Genomic DNA, 17904 nt, shown 5'->3' with positions numbered 1-17904 from the left:
GGAGGTGTCCTCCTTTGGTCATTATGTTTACAAAATGAAATATGGACAACCTCAATATATTGTACCAGGAAAGAAAGTCTTCTACCAGATAGTCAGAGGCCTGCTTCAAATACAATTGGGCACCAATGTTGAAGAACGGGAAAATACACATTCCTCTCGAGCGCTCCGACCAGGAATCCTAATTATCAATCAGTTACTGTATCAATTAAGTCATCAATCGTTATTAAGCTTTTCTTTCTGATTATAGTCAATGTCAAATACTCTAAACCTTAATATCAGATTCCAAAAAGTGAGCTCAAATGTTAGTGAGTTGTAACTTTAATTACTGTAGCAACCAGACAGGGGTTAAACAACAAAACCTAGATCAAATTCCATGAATGCTCAAAAACTTATCAAATCATTTGTATTTGCATCAATTTAATCTCTTACCACAATAATAAGAGCATACTGAGACATGATTGATTTGGAAGAGACACAGTAACTTGTTTTTGTTTACTTATTTATTTATCACATTGATTCCTTTTGATATTACAATGATCATTGTAATCGATCACTAGGGTTGGGTATTGCCAAATAAAATAAGATATTACAATATATTGCAGAATTAAGTGTTGGTAAAAGTAAAACTCTGTCAAATAAAAAATGAAACCCAACAAAAATGGGTTTCATTTCTTTTTTTAATCATTTTACAAATGACCAGCGATAATTTTCTTGTAGATTTAAAAGTTAAAAGCCATTTAGAACAAAGCAAACATCCTGATTTAATGTGTTGTTCTACTGCCTCCTAACTTCTTCACCCCTGTAGCATCCGAATTTCAGATGTTATAAATTACTACAAAAATAAAATTTCAATCCTTAGCTTATGTGAATGGTAAGTTACTGATGAACTTCTGTCCTTGTTGTCTTATTCATCATATTTAAGTTCGATTTGTTGAATTTTTTTTCATTTACTGTTGTCGACTTAAGGACGCAAATATACAATTTGTGTCCTTGATCCATATTTCAAACGCTTAAGTGTCAAGCATTAACACATTTTGTGTATTAGCTTCTGTTAATTTTGAATCTTGCTACACCGGAAGTACACTACATGTACATCAAATACAAATAGAAGGGATATCACTTCTGGACAAGACTGGTACTTAAAAACAACTAAGATCAATTTCACATACAGTTTAAATATTTTAAAATACCTTTTACTACAATTTCAGAAATATCGCTGTATATTGGCAACCAATTTTCTTATCGCAATATAGTATCGTTGTAAAAAATATTGCAATAATATAGGCCTACTGGTATATCGGATATATATAATATATTGCCCACTCTTATCGATCACATGTTGTTTAATATCTTCAGAAATGGTTTTTCAAAGTTTTTTTTAAATCAATCTTTTGACAAAAATAATATTCATGGGTGGTGTCCAAATAGAACATTCTCATTACCAGCTTCCAGCATTATCAGCTGACCAAAATCAGAATATCTGTTTATCAGGTTAGGGACACTCCTGTATATGCAGGATTGTCCTGTTTATTTCTTCTTAAATGGGGGATGGGGGACGAAAGGTAGAGTATGACATTCAATAATATTGTAAAATGAGCAAAAAGTCCTCTTGATTCCGTTATTTCCATAAAATTCACTTTCCATAAATTCTGTCAATTTGTGTTTGGTTACTAAAACATCTGCGGCACCCTTTGATAGGCAGGTTGTGTATTTCTATCCAACTGAGCAATGATGAAACTCCTATAATGACGGGCTATTGTGAAACTACACATCTAATCACATGCGATCACATTTTGACAGCTCAAAAATTAGCAGACGAAAACTCCCCCGTCAACACAAAAATATCGCCCTGGAAAAAAATTGTGGCAGTCTTACCACGACAATCGACAACATTCGATATAGAATATAAAATTATCTTTACATGTTGAACACTGGTATGAATTAGAGAAAAGATAGCAATGAAATCGCCTACCTTTCAAAGCAAGCAGGTGCTCTTTCTCTCTTGTGCCTTCCATGATGTCGCATTTATAAGCCCGCATAAAATTGTATTTCCGGTATCAAAAATAACTTATAAAAGGAAAGGTGGATAAGAAAATTCCTTCTGTTGCTAATAAAATATTCCTTTATTTTTTTCTATACATACAAATCAGTGTTGTTTTTCTTTTTAACTTCGTTCATAATTTTCAAAAAGTAAATATCATTTGCTGCTGGAGATGTAAATGTTGATGTGATGGCTTCCGGTGGATTGCAGTCTGTCACTTTTTCCAACTCATCGCCGTCTTTGCAATGCAACGAAGCAACAGACAATGTGCGTATAGTATTTTCCACTTACCAAACAAATACCAACAAGATTAATCCATATTTTCTAGAAGAAGTCTGCCCATAGATGAAAAGTTCACATTGTCTCCTCTGCTGTTTCAGGCACAGGGACTTGTAACGTAGGTTGTGAGAAAGTCTGTTGTGTATACATGTGTACTATAGGCCTATATACTATATAAAAGGACAAGGGAACCAACGGCTCGCTTATTCTTAAATAAATTTTCGATACGGAAAACACAACTTCAGACACGAAATAATATACTGACATACCTTTATTTCACTATGAACGCGGAAAATGCAGTCAGATTTCCTCACTGTCGTTTTGCCTGTCCAGTGAAATCTAGGTCAAAGGCACTCATATTCCCTTGTAACAAATTTTGTATGCATTCATTTCACTTTCTGGTGATATTTTCCCATTGCAAATACAAATAGGCTATCTCTGATAACTCTTTCATTAATCCAATCCAACAACTAAGCGAGGAATCACACTTTTTTTATCCAGCACTCGACTCTTGTTCGTATAATCCGCCATATTGTAATTGATGATGGGTACCTTTTTAGTGTACCCGCCCTTACCCGATACTGCACTGGAATTCTGTACCCAGACTTTGTATAAATTAAGTTTTATGGTTAAGGTTCTTAGAAGTACCTTTATTTGAAATACACGTATCATTAATTGAAGAATCTAACTTAAGTCGAGACTCTAATGTTTTACTTTACCGTTACCACATTAATATTGTAGCTTTTAGTATACAGGCACTGTGTATATGGGGTTTTCCAGTTCGGGTCCGGGTATGGGGTACACAATATCCACTCAAACGTGTTTAACCTAGACTTCAGTGGACAAGCAAAACGACAGTGAGGAAATCTGACTGCATTTTCCGCGTTCATAGTGAAATAAAGGTATGTTAATATATTATTTCGTGTCTGAAGTTGTGTTTTCCATATCGAAAATTTATTTAAGAATATATTAGTATTAAATATATACATATTTATCCATGTTTGACGGAATACCGGCGACTTTTGTAGAGGCAGGTGTACCTCTTCCAAGCGAGCCGTTGGTTCCCTTGTCCTTTTATATAGTATATAGGCCTATAGTACACATGCATACACAACAGACTTTCTCACAACCTACGTTACAAGTCCCTGTGGTCTCAGGCTAGTTTTTGGCTGTTTTTCAACTAAATAGGCCTATATGAACAAAATATCTTGCAATTTTAGAGTCAGATCATCTAATAGATGCAGATTTTCAGGTCTGATTAAAATCTTACATGAAATAGGGAGTATGCCTAGCATTGACTTCTATACTTCAACATTTTTTTTTAATTTATGCGACTAGGTTTAGAGATGATGGGCTTTTAATATTATTGGATGTATTCTCCTATTGTCGATGATGCAACAACAATGATTTTCTCATTATCGTATAATACGATTGAAGACAAGGCCTTAAAGAGTGCAGCCAGATGTGTCAGTAGGCCAACCATTTATCATACAATATTAAAAAGTGCAATTTATGGAAATAACGGAGCCAAATTTTCTGTTTAGTTTTCATTCATATATTCACGCTCTATCCTTGTCCCAAAAGCCCCATTTGAAAAGGAAACCCCCATTAGAGAAGTAAGAAATTTTATTTCTGTAACAGATATTCTGTTTTTGGTCAGCTGATCATATTAGAAGGCGATCTAAATCACTTGAAAGCTTTCAAATAAAGAGCAATAGCACTGAGCATCTGCCGGATGAAGATTACGTTTGTCTGGTCATAAGAACGTTTGAACCACTTGATGATATGAGCTTATTTCAAAGCATCATATCCTTGGTGATAACCAAGGATTCCCCTCCCCATATGTATAAAAAATGGCGACAGCAAACTGAAGCTGTCAGTATGTAGGATTGGATTTTTCAGATTGAGTTTTTTCTTATATTTTCATATATGTGTTACCTTAGAAGTGCTTCCGATTTGTCTGGCACGAAGGGTTGCGTCCTTATAAAGTCACTTTCCTCAATACTCCAGGGGTTATTATCACTGATATCCAACCCTGGACTATCTCATAACAAAAGTGGAGACAGTTCTGGAGAAAACCGAACAGCCAAAGTTCTGCAGAAACTGACTTTAAAAGAATACAGAGAGACTGGTGCCCAACTTCAAAGCAGAAATGTCAACCACAGTGTTCCCTTATACAATGCCTTTGATGTACATCAAAGGATTATATTACCCATGTCTTCTGTTGCCTCCAGTTTATGAAAAAGTCCTGGGGTGGAGATAGCATTAGTGATGGTAGCCCCTGAATTATCAAGGATAATATAGTAACTTTATGCTTTGTGATACCCATATTGATTGCTGAAATGATTATTATGTGTTAGTGCATTTATAAGCATTATGAATTTATAAACCCAGTTTATATGATAAACATAAGTACAGGGTATGTTAAGTATTGACTTTTCACCTTTCAGACTATTTTAGAATGCAGAGTCTGTGATGAAGTGTTCCGTTTCCAAGGTGATAAGGTGCCACGTCTTTTGGTGTGTGGCCATACTGTGTGCCACCAATGTCTGACACGGCTACCAGTACATGGATACAACATCCTGTGTCCGTTTGACCGACAACCCACAGAAATTGGTGACTCTGGTGTGTGGGGATTGAAGAAAAACTTTGCACTGCTAGAATTGTTAGAAAAACTACAACAATCCAAACAAATTACCATAAATAGAAATCTGTTCACAGATGAATGTATAGCAAGAGAAAAACAGGTAAAATTGAAATGTAAAACCATTTTTCTAAGTTACCAGGTAAACAATTGACTCTAAGCTGCAAATGAATTATAAGTTTGTAGTTGTAAAGCCAGGTCTCCAATATTAAATTGAAGTAGAAAATGAATAACTTCTCCAATGAGAAAGCCATTATGACTGGTCCTGTGATATTCTTATTATTGGTAATACTTTTAAGAAAAAAATAATAAATGACAATGAGAAGAAAATTAATATTTAAATGCCTATGTCTCAATAGATACTTCAATATCACTGAAAGAATAAGCATGTCTTAAAGTGTACGCGGAACGGAAAATAATATTTAGATATGTTATTCTGATTGATCTCTTGACAAGAATGTTGAAAATTGCATCAAAATCGGCCACTTCAGTACCGAGATACCGCCCTCCTAAGTGCTTGATTTTTACCTGTATATCGACTGCTAATCAGGAATTCGGCCGCTCACGCTGATTTGGGGAATAACCGGATGTGACGTCATGAGGACAACGATAGTGAGGTGTTTGGTAGTGGAGTTATAGCACAAGTTATAAATAGGAAATATTGCAACTGAAATCAGGCTAAATACATATGTAGATTAGCGGAAACATATATAAGTTATATATATTTCTGGTATAAGCCAGGTGTACCTTGTGTAAAAACTTTGAACTAGAGATCTTATCTCTGTTTTAACCGCTTACTAAATTATCAAACCTTGGGAAGATTCCATTACCATAATGTGATCTAAAAAGAGACGAATTCGAAAAATGATGGTCATATAATATAATAATCCATTTGAATATGTTTCTGTATAAATAAAAATTCACTAGGCTTGTAGATTTCAAGAACATTTGTTATGTGTTATGTTCGAACGGTATATTTTACTGTAAAACAAGGATTTAAAAGTGTAAACAAATATGACATTATACAACAATTGCATGATGGTCCATCGCTAACTTACCTGTGATCTTACTTTTGACACCTGACGCAAGCTAATCAACAAAGCTTGACAGGTCACTAAACACACCTTTCATACGTAATCTGGTTAGCCCCCTCATTAGTCTCGGTTGACTACGCGTTATAGTTACTGCAGTATACAGGTATAGAGATTAACGCAGCACGACGTTGGCTATTCGGAAGTACGGTTCTGATTTTGTTCTGTACTTGATATATGCTACTTGGATTAGACATAGACATGTTCAGTCTCATTTTTTTCGTCTGAACCATGCCTGATTTATTTTTCAATTAAAGGCCCATTACCTTTCCGGAGCAAAATATAAGGGTTTCTTAAAAAACATTAATAACATCAGAAATGCATACCGATGATCTAAAATAAGGTTACGACACCAAACATATGCAAGATTTACTGCGTAATATATGAAAACAGTGGAGAGTCAATTCGCTGTTTTGCCGTCTGGCGCAGTGATAGTCAACTACCGCGCGGTATTTAGGACGACGGCGGGAAACATTATACGACCCGCGTTATGAAAATAAAGACTTTATTTTAATCAAATTGTTCAGAATGTGATGATAAATGTAGTATTAACGGTAAGTTAATAATTTTTAGCTCACCTGGCCCGAAGGGCCGGTGAGCTTATGTCATGGCGCGGCGTCCGTCGTCCGTCTCCGTCCGTCCGTCCGTCCGTCCGTCCGTCCGTCGTCCGTCCGTCGTCCGTCCGTCAACATTTCCTTTAAATCGCTACTAGTCATAGAGTTCTGGATGGATTGTAACCAAATTTGGCCAGAAACATCCTTGGGGGAAGGGGAACAGAACTTGTATAAATTTTGGCTCTGACCCCCAGGGGGCAGGAGGGGCGGGGCCCAATAGGGGTAATAGAGGTAAATCCTATAAATCGCTACTTGTCCTAGAGTTCTGCATGGAGTGTAACCAAATTTGGCCAGAAACATCCTTGGGGGAAGGGGGACAGAACTTGTATAAATTTTGGCTCTGACCCCCTGGGGGCAGGAGGAGCGGGGCCCAATAGGGGTAATAGAGGTAAATCCTATAAATCGCTACTTGTCCTAGAGTTCTGCATGGATTGTAACCAAATTTGGCCAGAAACATCCTTGGGGGAAGGGGAACAGAACTTGTATAAATTTTGGCTCTGACCCCTCGGGGGCAGGAGGGGTGGGGCCCAATAGGGGTAATAGAGGTAAATCCTATAAATCGCTACTTGTCCTAGAGTTCTGCATGGATTGTAACTAAATTTGGCCAGAAACATCCTTGGGGGAAGGGGAACAGAACTTGTATAAATTTTGGCTCTGACCCCCCGGGGGCAGGAGGGGCGGGGCCCAATAGGGGTAATAGAGGTAAATCCTATAAATCGCTACTTGTCCTAGAGTTCTGCATAGATTGTAACCAAATTTGGCCAGAAATATCCTTGGGGGAAGAGGAACAGAACTTGTATAGATTTTGGCTCTGACCCCCTGGGGGCAGGAGGGGCGGGGCCCAATAGGGGTAATAGAGGTAAATCGTATAAATTGCTACTTGTCCTAGAGTTCTGCATGGATTGTAACCAAATTTGGCCAGAAACATCCTTGGGGGAAGGGGAACAGAACTGTATAAATTTTGGCTCTGATCCCCCGTGGGCAGGAGGGATGGGGCCCAATTGGGGAAATAGAGGTAAATCCTATAAATTGCTACTTGTCCTAGAGTTCTGCATGGATTGTAACCAAATTTGGCCAGAAACATCCTTGGGGGAAGGGGAACAGAACTTGTATAAATTTTGGCATTGACTACCCGGGGGCAGGAAGGGGGGGGCCCAATAGGGGAAATAGAGGTAAATCCTAAAAAATTCTACTTGTCTTAGAGTTCTGCATGGATTGTAACCAAATTTGGCCAGAAACATCCTTGGGGTTAACAGAATTCGTATAAATTTTGGCTTTGATCCCCCATGGAGGAGAAAGAGTGGGGCCCAATAGGGGAATTAGAGGTAAATATCCAAATTTCTTCAGAAAAGAAACAATGAACTTATATTCAGAACATTACTTGGCATTACAAACCAGGTGAGCGATACAGGCCCTCTGGGCCTCTTGTTAAGACTCTACAAAATTATCGATCTTGTTTTACATTCCCATTTTAAAAATTAAAAGCCGTTTCGTTAAGGTAGTGGGCCTTTAAAGACACTAATGAATGAACTTGAGCGAAATATCAACAAGTCTTCGAATATACTGTATTTATTTCAAAATCTTCATATATGAAAGCTGAATGTATTTTGTCAAAAAGCAAATGGATCGATTTCAGATATAACGCAATTAGTGAATGCATTTACATAAATGCAAAAAAGTCTGTACAGAATCATAACTTAATCGTATGTGGAGGTTTTATGCAAAAGTCAGAAATTTGTATAGCTGGTTTGACCAGTAGACATTCAACGACCCGAGTCGGGTTTTGGATAACATAATCGGCTCCAAACACTGCAGATATACAACGTACGTGGGTTATTATGTACATTTTATTGTGTATAATTATGCAGAAATCGCGCAGAGATGTTCATTTATCTACGACAGGTACATGTCATCAATATATGCATGGTATAAATCCCTATTTTCAAGCGTTTCTCAAATTGATATTTGCAAACAGATAGTTTATATTAGATGGCAGACAAGGGAAATCGCCACTTAACCTTATGCGAGTAGAGTACGTTCCGTTGTCCTCGTGACATCACAGGTCCGGGGTCCCGAATCGGGGTCAATGGCTTGGGGCTTCAGGTGTGTTCTAGAGAAAAGTCGCATTTTCTCTAATACCGTAATCGCTATGAAACTCGTACTTTCTCCATTCTAAATTTTATCCAATGACGCATTTATCAAGCCTTATATACCAAACCATTCCGTGTACACTTTAAAGACTGAATGAAGCTCCTACAGTAATTTGTATTATTATACATCAAGTGAAAATCCTGCCTTTTGATTCGTCGAGAGATATTTGGTATTTTACACTATCACACGGCAGGTAACATTAGAACAATAGGAAACAATAGACACATTCGTAGCAACCCCATAACAACGGGTGATAGTGTATTTTTGACAGTGCAAAATATTAACCGCCCATAAAAGATGCGCACTCGTTTCTTTTTTCGACGCCATTTTTGTTTTTTGAAGCGACGATTCAAAATTTATCTAGAGCTATTTAGTAATAGTTTTGCCAAATTAGTCTGTTTATCAATATATTTTTTCCAAATAAAGGACGGAGCTTTCCGTTTATGCCTTTTCGCTTACCGCCCAAGCGCTATATGTTGGTTTTTATGAACCTGTCAGTGATTAGGTAAACGGAAGACATGCGATTTCAAGCGTCTTCATGACGTTGCTAATGTTGTAAACAGACGATGGGACGTAACCAAAATTCATTGAGATTTACAAAAAGGCTTAGATTTTAACAAACGCAGGAGACAAGACAACAAGAATTTTCACTAAATGCTTATTGTGAGTATTCTTTTTAATAATGCAATGATAGTTAGCGCTACTGAGTAGAAGCTGACTATTGCTAACTTCTATAAAAATCAGTAAAAATGTTTCAATAGATTGCAAATACTTGAAAAATAGTTTCGTTTCTAGACTTTTGGTATGATAAAATTAATACTACCTGCATTAGAGGGTGACAGTGCCTAGTGTCACCCCGAGGAATATCAATGTCACCCTCAGCTTCGCCTCGGGTTACAGTGATATCCTGGGGGTGACACTAGGCACTGTCACCCTCTAATGCAGGTAGTATTTATATAATAGAGGATAGCTGTTAGAATCTATCACAAAATGATCAAAATCTTTTTCGCTCAGTTCATTATGGATGTGGTTAATCTTTAAAGTGAACAGTCGGGCAAGGATGGCTAAAGTCGGTAAAAATGGTGTGAATGTATCCAGTATAATTTCTTATGAAATAGAAAAATAAAATCTCTCGTCAAAATCTGTCTGCATACGAAGAAATTAATTAAAAGTATAGGAATCCTAAAGCGTCCTCCCGGCTGACTATGCTCGTGGTTACATTTCCACGCAGCCTCGCTTTCAACTTTTCTTTATTTCAATGGTCAGAACTGGGAAAACGTAAGCAGAAATTGACTGCCGTATTTATATGTGAAAACTTTTGGAAGGCCAATGAACGCATTTAGACTGGTTTTCTTTGCCCGACTATTCACTTTAAATGTCAATCAAAAATAACAAATGCCAGATTCATATCACTGAATACATACACCTGGTTTGCAAAATATTCCTGTAGTCGTTTTATGTGAAAACAAAAAAAAACATCATATAATCTGTTGATGTGTTGAATAATATTAATATAAATTGATGTTAATAATTATTCAATTTTTCATTCCATAGCATGCTATTGCATGTGATGAGGATGAGTCCCATATAGCAGTCCTCTACTGTACAGTTTGTAGTACACATCTGTGTGTAGAATGCTCTTTGCTCACACATTCAACGAAAACCCTTGCCCGCCACAAACGTGTTCCCATCTCAGAGAAACCAAAAGAGAACCCCAAATGTGTCTACCATCCAATGCACCTGGTGGAGTTTGCCTGTATGGAGGATGAGTGTCGGAGCAGTCCACTGATGTGTTATATCTGTAAAGACTATGGCCGCCACGTCAAACACAGGGTCAGTAACGGAAATATATTACCGGTAAAAAGGCAGATAATAAGGTGCCATTGTACTATCAATTTGTTAAGTAATTTTAAACAGCAGAGAAAATACAGATATACCACATGACAAATGCAGCTAGATCCCATTAACTTGAAATTGGTTGAACTGATATATGGAATAAGTAACCTCACTAACTCAAAGTTGTATAAGTCTAAGGTGTTTAACATTTTTCCATGGTTTCATCAGTTTTGTGGGAACATAAGGTTTGAAACTGTTTAGTGTTCATGGTGAATGAAAAAAAGCTTCAAAATCTTTGGTTTAACACAACAATATTTTCTTGTATTCATAGTATGTCATTAATTGATGAGAGAAAACAAAAAATACAAAATTAAGAATTTGTGATGTTTCATTTTGCTATGTTGATATGAATTCTTTACAATCTTAAAACTTTTTAAATGCAAAACAATTTGAGATTTTTTTTTAATTTGTTTTCAGCATGCATTATTGGAAGTCGAAGCTGAGAAAGTGCGTTCCTCAATCTCCAATGCGGTCCAACAGACACGACTATTTGGGGAGGAGGTTGCGGATACAGTGAGGAAACTACAGACATGTATACACCATGTGGAGGGGGACACACAACATTTGGTGACTGGGGATGGGTCTAGTGTGTCAAATAGGGTATGGCTGAGTTTATTGGATAGGATTTAAAATACAATACAAGTTATTCTCATTCTGATAAAAGATATGTAATCGTTGAAGAATTAATACTGTTTTCTGTTTTCATGTGTTGATAAAATTTATATGATAAAAAAGTTGTATGCTCTGAAAATGATGTTAAGAATAACTAGGAAGTCTAATGTATTAATGACATGAAATTGAAATTCCTTTTCTGCTAGTTTACAATACTATATAGTAGTAGTTTCTCAAAGAATAAAGAAAGCTTTATCATTTTAGAAAGGTACAGTAACTTATTAGTGAAACCAATATTCTTTTTTAGATTAGCAAATTCTGCATTCGAAGAATAAGGTGTAAGATTAATATTTGCAATGCATTTAAGAGTCTTAGAAGTGTTTGATTTTAAATTTTACACTTAAGCAAGGAATATGAAAATGTGGATATCCCAATTTGGTACTTGATCTGGAAGAACTAAGAATTTCTTTGCTTGGCCTAACATAATATAATACCTATTTATACTTCAGGCTCCAGGTACTGCTGACCTCTCCAGGACCAAAATAAAGCAATACTTTAGTGAACTACGTAATAACCTGAATCGCCAGGAGGTGGCAGCACTAACAACAGTCGACACTCACATACGGGAAAAACTGTGTATGTTACGTCAACAGCAGGAAGATATGGCTGTTTTATTATCACAGATATCAGCCGTGTGTCACCAGTGTGAGGCTACGCTACAACAGGTTAGTGGTGTTAGGGAGTTATTGTACAAAAGAGTGGTGGAGTTTGATTGCAAAAGTATAACATCCTATTAGGGAGTTATTGTACAAAATAGGGGCTAAGTGGTGAAGTTTGATTATATTAGGTGGTTTGTAATAGTTTAACATCCTATTAGGGAGTTATTGTAAAAAAGGGGGCTAAATGGTGAAGTTTGATTATTTTAGGTGGTTTGTAATAGTTTAACATCCTATTAGGGAGTTATTGTAAAAAAAGGGGCTAAGTGGTGAAGTTTGATTATTTTAGGTGGTTTGTAATAGTTTAACATCCTATTAGGGAGTTATTGTAAAAAAAGGGGCTAAGTGGTGAAGTTTGATTATTTTAGGTTGATTGTAATAGTTTAACATCCTATTAACAGTTATGGTAAAAAAAGGGGCTAAGTGGTGAAGTTTGATTATTTTAGGTTGATTGTAATAGTTTAACATCCTATTAACAGCCATTTAAGGATGTGCCAGATTTGTTGGTTAAGGAAAGCCAGAGTACCCGAAGAAAAACCAATGATTAGCGGCCAGTATCTGGCAACTGCCCCGTATGGGATTTGAATTCACAACCCAGAGGTAAAGGACTTGTGGTAATACATGTATGTCCGGACATCTTAAACACTCAGCCACCATGGCCCCCAACGGTTGTGATGTCCCAATATATTATTACACACAAGCCATTCAACTCTGGGACTGGAGTTCAAATCCCATAAGGGGTAGTTTCCAGGTACTTATTCAATTTTCTAAATCTTACATTTTTTGAAGACCATGGCTGTTAAATGATTTTAATCTACCTACTCTTGCACTCATATTCTTGTTTGTATCTTATAGACTGTTAATGTTAGCAAGGCAACATAGGCATCAAAGGTATGTATTTAGCCCAATGATTCAAATTTTGTGATATATATAAATATATAACTCACTGTGTTATTGTGATATCTGTATACAGGATGATACTAGAGTGTTACTGGCCAAGTCTGAGGTGAAGACACTACTCGACACGATACAGAAACAACAACAACAATTCTCAGAAGTTCCAGACCAACTTCCTCTAGACCCAACCATTCCAATCACATTTACAAAGGTGAGATAACTGCGTTATGGCCATCCTTCTCAAATGGCAGCTACAGTGGAAGAAAAATCCAAATATCTGATAAATATATAAAAATTACACTAATTTGATGTCTTCATGTCTCAGTAACTTTCAAATTCTTGAATTTTTCATTTTTGCCAAATGCAAAGCTATGTATTCTATTAAAACGTCGTGGAAAAATCATGGATTATTAGAAAATTCTGATAAATTTAGTTTCATGTATATGATTTCTACATATATTCATTATTTTCTCCACAGGATAATAGAGTTCACATTGGTCCCAAGATTGAGATGCGGGTCGTTATACTTGGTCTGGATGGAGCAGGAAAAACTAGTATACTGTTTAAACTGAAGCAAAACGAGTTTATACAGACCATTCCAACTATTGGTAAGGCTGTTTTAATGGAAGACAGATCTGATATTACAATCAGTTAAGCATGGTGTCCTATATATAACTACATTACATTGGGTGAAACATTATCTTACGAAAGTTCTGAAGTAAAATTCAACACAAAATTGTAAAAGCTTTTGACGCTTCTTCTTTAAGGCTATTTGTGTTTAATGCTTGGAAAGCTGGGTTAAAGAAAGTGTGTCCTTGATGAAGATGGTTTATTGTAAGATTTTAGAATGGAGTGCTTTATTATCTCTATTTTATTCACCGAGTTAGACACCAGCTAGAGGCCTTTTCAAAATATCACTAACTTTTTTGTGGTTAATGTACAGGCAGATGACAATAATCAAGTGTTTTTAAAGTATCTACATTATAATAAACATGTATATACTTATCCACTTTTCATGGCAACTAATTTCAAATGTATTCCCTAATTCAGGTTTTAATGTGGAAACTGTTGAATATAAGAATGTGAAATTTACTATCTGGGATGTTGGCGGACAGCATAAGATCCGACCTCTGTGGCGACACTACTATTTCAATACCCAAGGTAATTTGCATTGTTTCTTTCAGGAAATAATTATTTTATAATTGGTTGCATGTTTGCAAAGAATTACTGGTATGAGATATCAATACTTTGATCTTATAAGAATGAACAGTTTTTCTACTCTACAGTTTGAAGGCCTTGCCGTCTTACATGCCTTCAGTAAAACTTCAGTTGAAAATCAAATCTATATATATACATACATTTGGTAAAGCAGCAGTAAAATTCAATGTTGTAAACATGAGGTAAACATTTTTAAACTTTTTATTTCAACTTCTCAATTATCCCTCTTGCTATGTAGGATCTCTCTTTACATAATTTAATACCCACTTACATGTATCCCTTTTCCAATGTAAATCAGATATTTCGAATTACTTATCCCAAAATTATCTCCCTTGCTTTGTTTACAGTTATGATTGATATTTCTAAACATTTTTTCTTGATATTGAATTGAATTGCTTTCTAGCTGTGATATTTGTGGTGGACGGGAGTAACAAAGGGAGGCTATCCGAGTCCTATAATGAACTGGCCAAGCTGGTACAGGAAAAGGAGCTGAGGGAGGCTTCACTATTAATCCTCACTAATAAACAAGTAAGTCAGGCTACAACCAATCAGCATCTGGGCTACATTTGTATCTACCAATCCAATCATCACTAACAAACAAGTAAGACAGGCTACAACCAATCAGCATCAGGGTTACATTTGTATCTACCAATCCAATCCTCACTAACAAACAAGTAAGTCAGGTTACAACCAATCAGCATCAGGGTTACATTTTTATCTACCAGTCCAAACCAGGATTAATATATTAGTGTCTACCAATTAAACATATTCTTATATAATAGCCCTGCATTGTGTTTAAAAATTGTATATTGAAATTGAGCTCATGTAATCTACAAGGGCAAAGGATAGGTTTACTCTTGCAAAGTGTACCCTCCATAATCTGTACACTTGAATCCTCACCCCACCAAAACCATTTGGATTATATATTTTATGGACTACCAAATTCAGTCTTCTTAGTCAGTAATTATAAATCCGTTCCCTGGCATTTCTGTCTGGAGTGCAAGTTTTTCTGACTATCATCATCTGGATTATTGCGGGTCTACTGTACTATCCATTTAGAGATGGCTACATATAGTTTAAAAGTAAAATAATAATATAGTTTATTTTTGTCTTATTCAGTTGATTAATATGGCTGAAAATAGATAGATGTCAAGAGGATTGGACTTTAAGTATTGAATTAATTTTTATAGATCTTTATGAATCTAATGTGATAAAACTGATAATGTTTGCTGTACACAGGATATCCAGCCGAGTGCGACCATTGAGGAGATCACAGAGACATTTGGACTGTTCAAACTCTGCTGTAATCGTAGCTGGCATATTCAAGCTTGTGATGCTAAAACTGGAAATGGGCTTCATGATGGACTCGAGTGGCTATCACGGCAAATGGTGGCTGCGGGAGCACCGGAATTAGTTTAGCTGAGTGATGAATCAGAAACTGTTAAAGATCTCAAAAGTGGTGGAGTTGATTTTAGTAAGAATCTGGAGGAATATACAGCCAAGTGTGTCATAAAGGATTGGCCATCACATATTAACTAGTTTTTTCTAGCAAACTGGTCATGTGGAGTAATCTGTGATAGTACAACAACTATTATAACTGGCAGTACACATCTTGCCTCAGTCTTACAAAACCTCTCACTTAAAAAAAGGTTCTGTCTATAATAGTTATCTCCCCTTAATTGTCAGCAATTGTTGAAAATTAATGTATCCAAAAAACAAAGTTATAGCTTTTAAACAGGAAAATAATGTATTAAATGAACACATAATTACAAACAGTTGGTTTTCATATATGCTATAAAAAAAGCATTGGTTCTATATAATTTCATATAAGAAAAGTTATTTTACAAGAAAATTGACTGTTTGACTATTATGCTAAATCTGAACATCTTTCTGAACAAAGGTACATTGTTTTGGACATAGAAACTATTTACTATTGTATATACATAACCTCTTGTTTTATCTAATGCTTTGTTCAGAAAGAATTCCCTGAAGAAATATATCAATCTTTTTAAACAGGGAAAGTTGTGCAATTCTTCTGAGGCTAGATGAATTTTAATTTCAGTTTTCTTTTAAATGAAATCTTTGAAATTTTGTACTGTGTAGAACATTGAAAGGTGACCTGATGTATATACTTTATGCTCAAAGAAACTCTCTTTTCTTGAGTTATTTATTTTTTCAAAATTCCAGTGCTACGCTTTTCTTTGAATTTTCATAAATAGATCTTTTTCACTATTAAACTGCTTATTTTGCTTTTGCATTTCATGAAGTGATCTATAGGAAAATGATCTTGAAAGTCTAAAACAGTGAAAACAATTTTCCACATGATCTGAAATAATATTTCTTTGAATAAAAATGTGTAAAATCTTGATTATACAATCTGAAGGTGAATCCTCATTACTGGAATGAATGAAGGTTGATACATTTCATGTTCTACATTCGGATGTCAATATACCTTGTATGCATTTATCAACTGTTTTTGAAGAAACATTCTCATTGTAAAATTGATCACAAATCCCAACCACAATTCAACAAATATACGTCACAAACTTTTATATGAAGTCGTTAGATCCATTAGTTTCCATTATTGAAATACTTTTTGATCCATTTGAGGCTTTCTTTATCATTTTAATTCCTCTTTGATCTGCTGCTAGACTTTACAGTGTCTATCTGTAATTTTCATTGAACAATTTGCAACATTTACCAATTATTTGTTGCAGTGCTTCCTATTTACAATTAATTTTGTTAGGAGGTTTTATTTGAAATGGAAGAATTTTATTATTAATTGAAAATGAAAGAATTCCTACTTATATTTACTGACTATATTTACTTATTTTGATTACTGTGAGTACCAGTATATTCCATTTTTGCATATTACAGAGTTATCTGCTCTTGATTGTCTTTTGGAAAATTACTTTGTTTTCTTTGGAAAATGTTACGTTGTGCTCACAAATACATAATATCATGAGCAACACCTACCTGCAAGAGGAAATAAGCCTGTTAGAGATAAATAATAAATAGGATATAGCTCAATGGATCAAATCCAGCTAGTGTTTAGAGGTCCAGGGTTCAAACCACAGGGACAAATTCAATCAACTGTCAGTATACAATATAATACCTGTGTATATATGACTGTTGAGAAAGTCCTTATGGTTTGAACCCCACTCTGGTCGTGCATTTTTACTCCTTTACATAGATGTATATTTTACCTCCACTATTTACTTTACATTTATTGATGTATGTGTGAAGGAAAGTTTCTATGTATAATACATTTATGGAAATCTTTAATTTCAATCTTGAGATGAGTCACCTGTTCTATGGATAAAGATACAAGTAAACGAAAATGCCATTTTGGAGCATTCAGACTGTATAACATGCAAGTATGAAGAAATTTTAAATTGATGCATATAAATATCAACTTTCACTGAAAATAAAAATCATGGTCCAATTATTCAAAGTTGTGAACTTTGTAGAAGTTGTACACTTGGTTGCTAGTTATTGTGTAACTGTTATGTTTGCCTCAATTGTTTTATTAAAATGTTAGGGAATGTAATTATTTGTTGGTGTTTTGTATAACCTTTATCTTTCCCCAGATGTAGGGGTGATATATGATGTTAAGGTAGTCCTTCAAATTTATGAAATAGAGATCCTAAGGGGATTTTGACACCCTCCATTGAATAATCTACATCAGGCAAATGAAGAATGAATCTTTCATGTTTTTCTATTTTCTTAAATATCCAGTTACGAA

At 35.4% G+C, this 17904-nt stretch overlaps 2 protein-coding genes across 2 annotated transcripts in view; one reads left to right on the top strand and one right to left on the bottom strand.

Moving 5' to 3' along the window:
- LOC138325436 (trafficking protein particle complex subunit 13-like) overlaps positions 1-2030 on the bottom strand; it is a 118699-nt gene extending 116669 nt beyond the window's left edge. Inside the window, exon 1 of the mRNA XM_069271107.1 lies at positions 1973-2030. Coding sequence (XP_069127208.1) covers positions 1973-2015 — 43 coding nt within the window. The 5' untranslated portion in view covers positions 2016-2030. The remainder of the gene's footprint in view (positions 1-1972) is intronic.
- Positions 2031-2214: 184 nt separating this feature from the next.
- Positions 2215-17709, top strand: LOC138325433 (E3 ubiquitin-protein ligase TRIM23-like). Its single transcript, XM_069271103.1, has 10 exons — positions 2215-2308; positions 4771-5067; positions 10375-10653; positions 11134-11316; positions 11838-12053; positions 13018-13152; positions 13420-13549; positions 13992-14102; positions 14563-14687; positions 15399-17709. Exons 1-10 carry the CDS (start codon positions 2231-2233, stop codon positions 15576-15578), a joined length of 1734 nt encoding a protein of 577 aa, XP_069127204.1. The 5' UTR covers positions 2215-2230; the 3' UTR covers positions 15579-17709.
- The last annotated feature ends 195 nt before the right edge of the window (positions 17710-17904 follow it).

This window comes from Argopecten irradians, chromosome 6 (genome assembly GCF_041381155.1).
Source record: "Argopecten irradians isolate NY chromosome 6, Ai_NY, whole genome shotgun sequence".
Lineage (NCBI taxonomy): Eukaryota > Metazoa > Mollusca > Bivalvia > Pectinida > Pectinidae > Argopecten > Argopecten irradians.
Note: the sequence above shows the minus strand (reverse complement) of the source record. Positions and strands in the feature narration are given on the sequence as shown.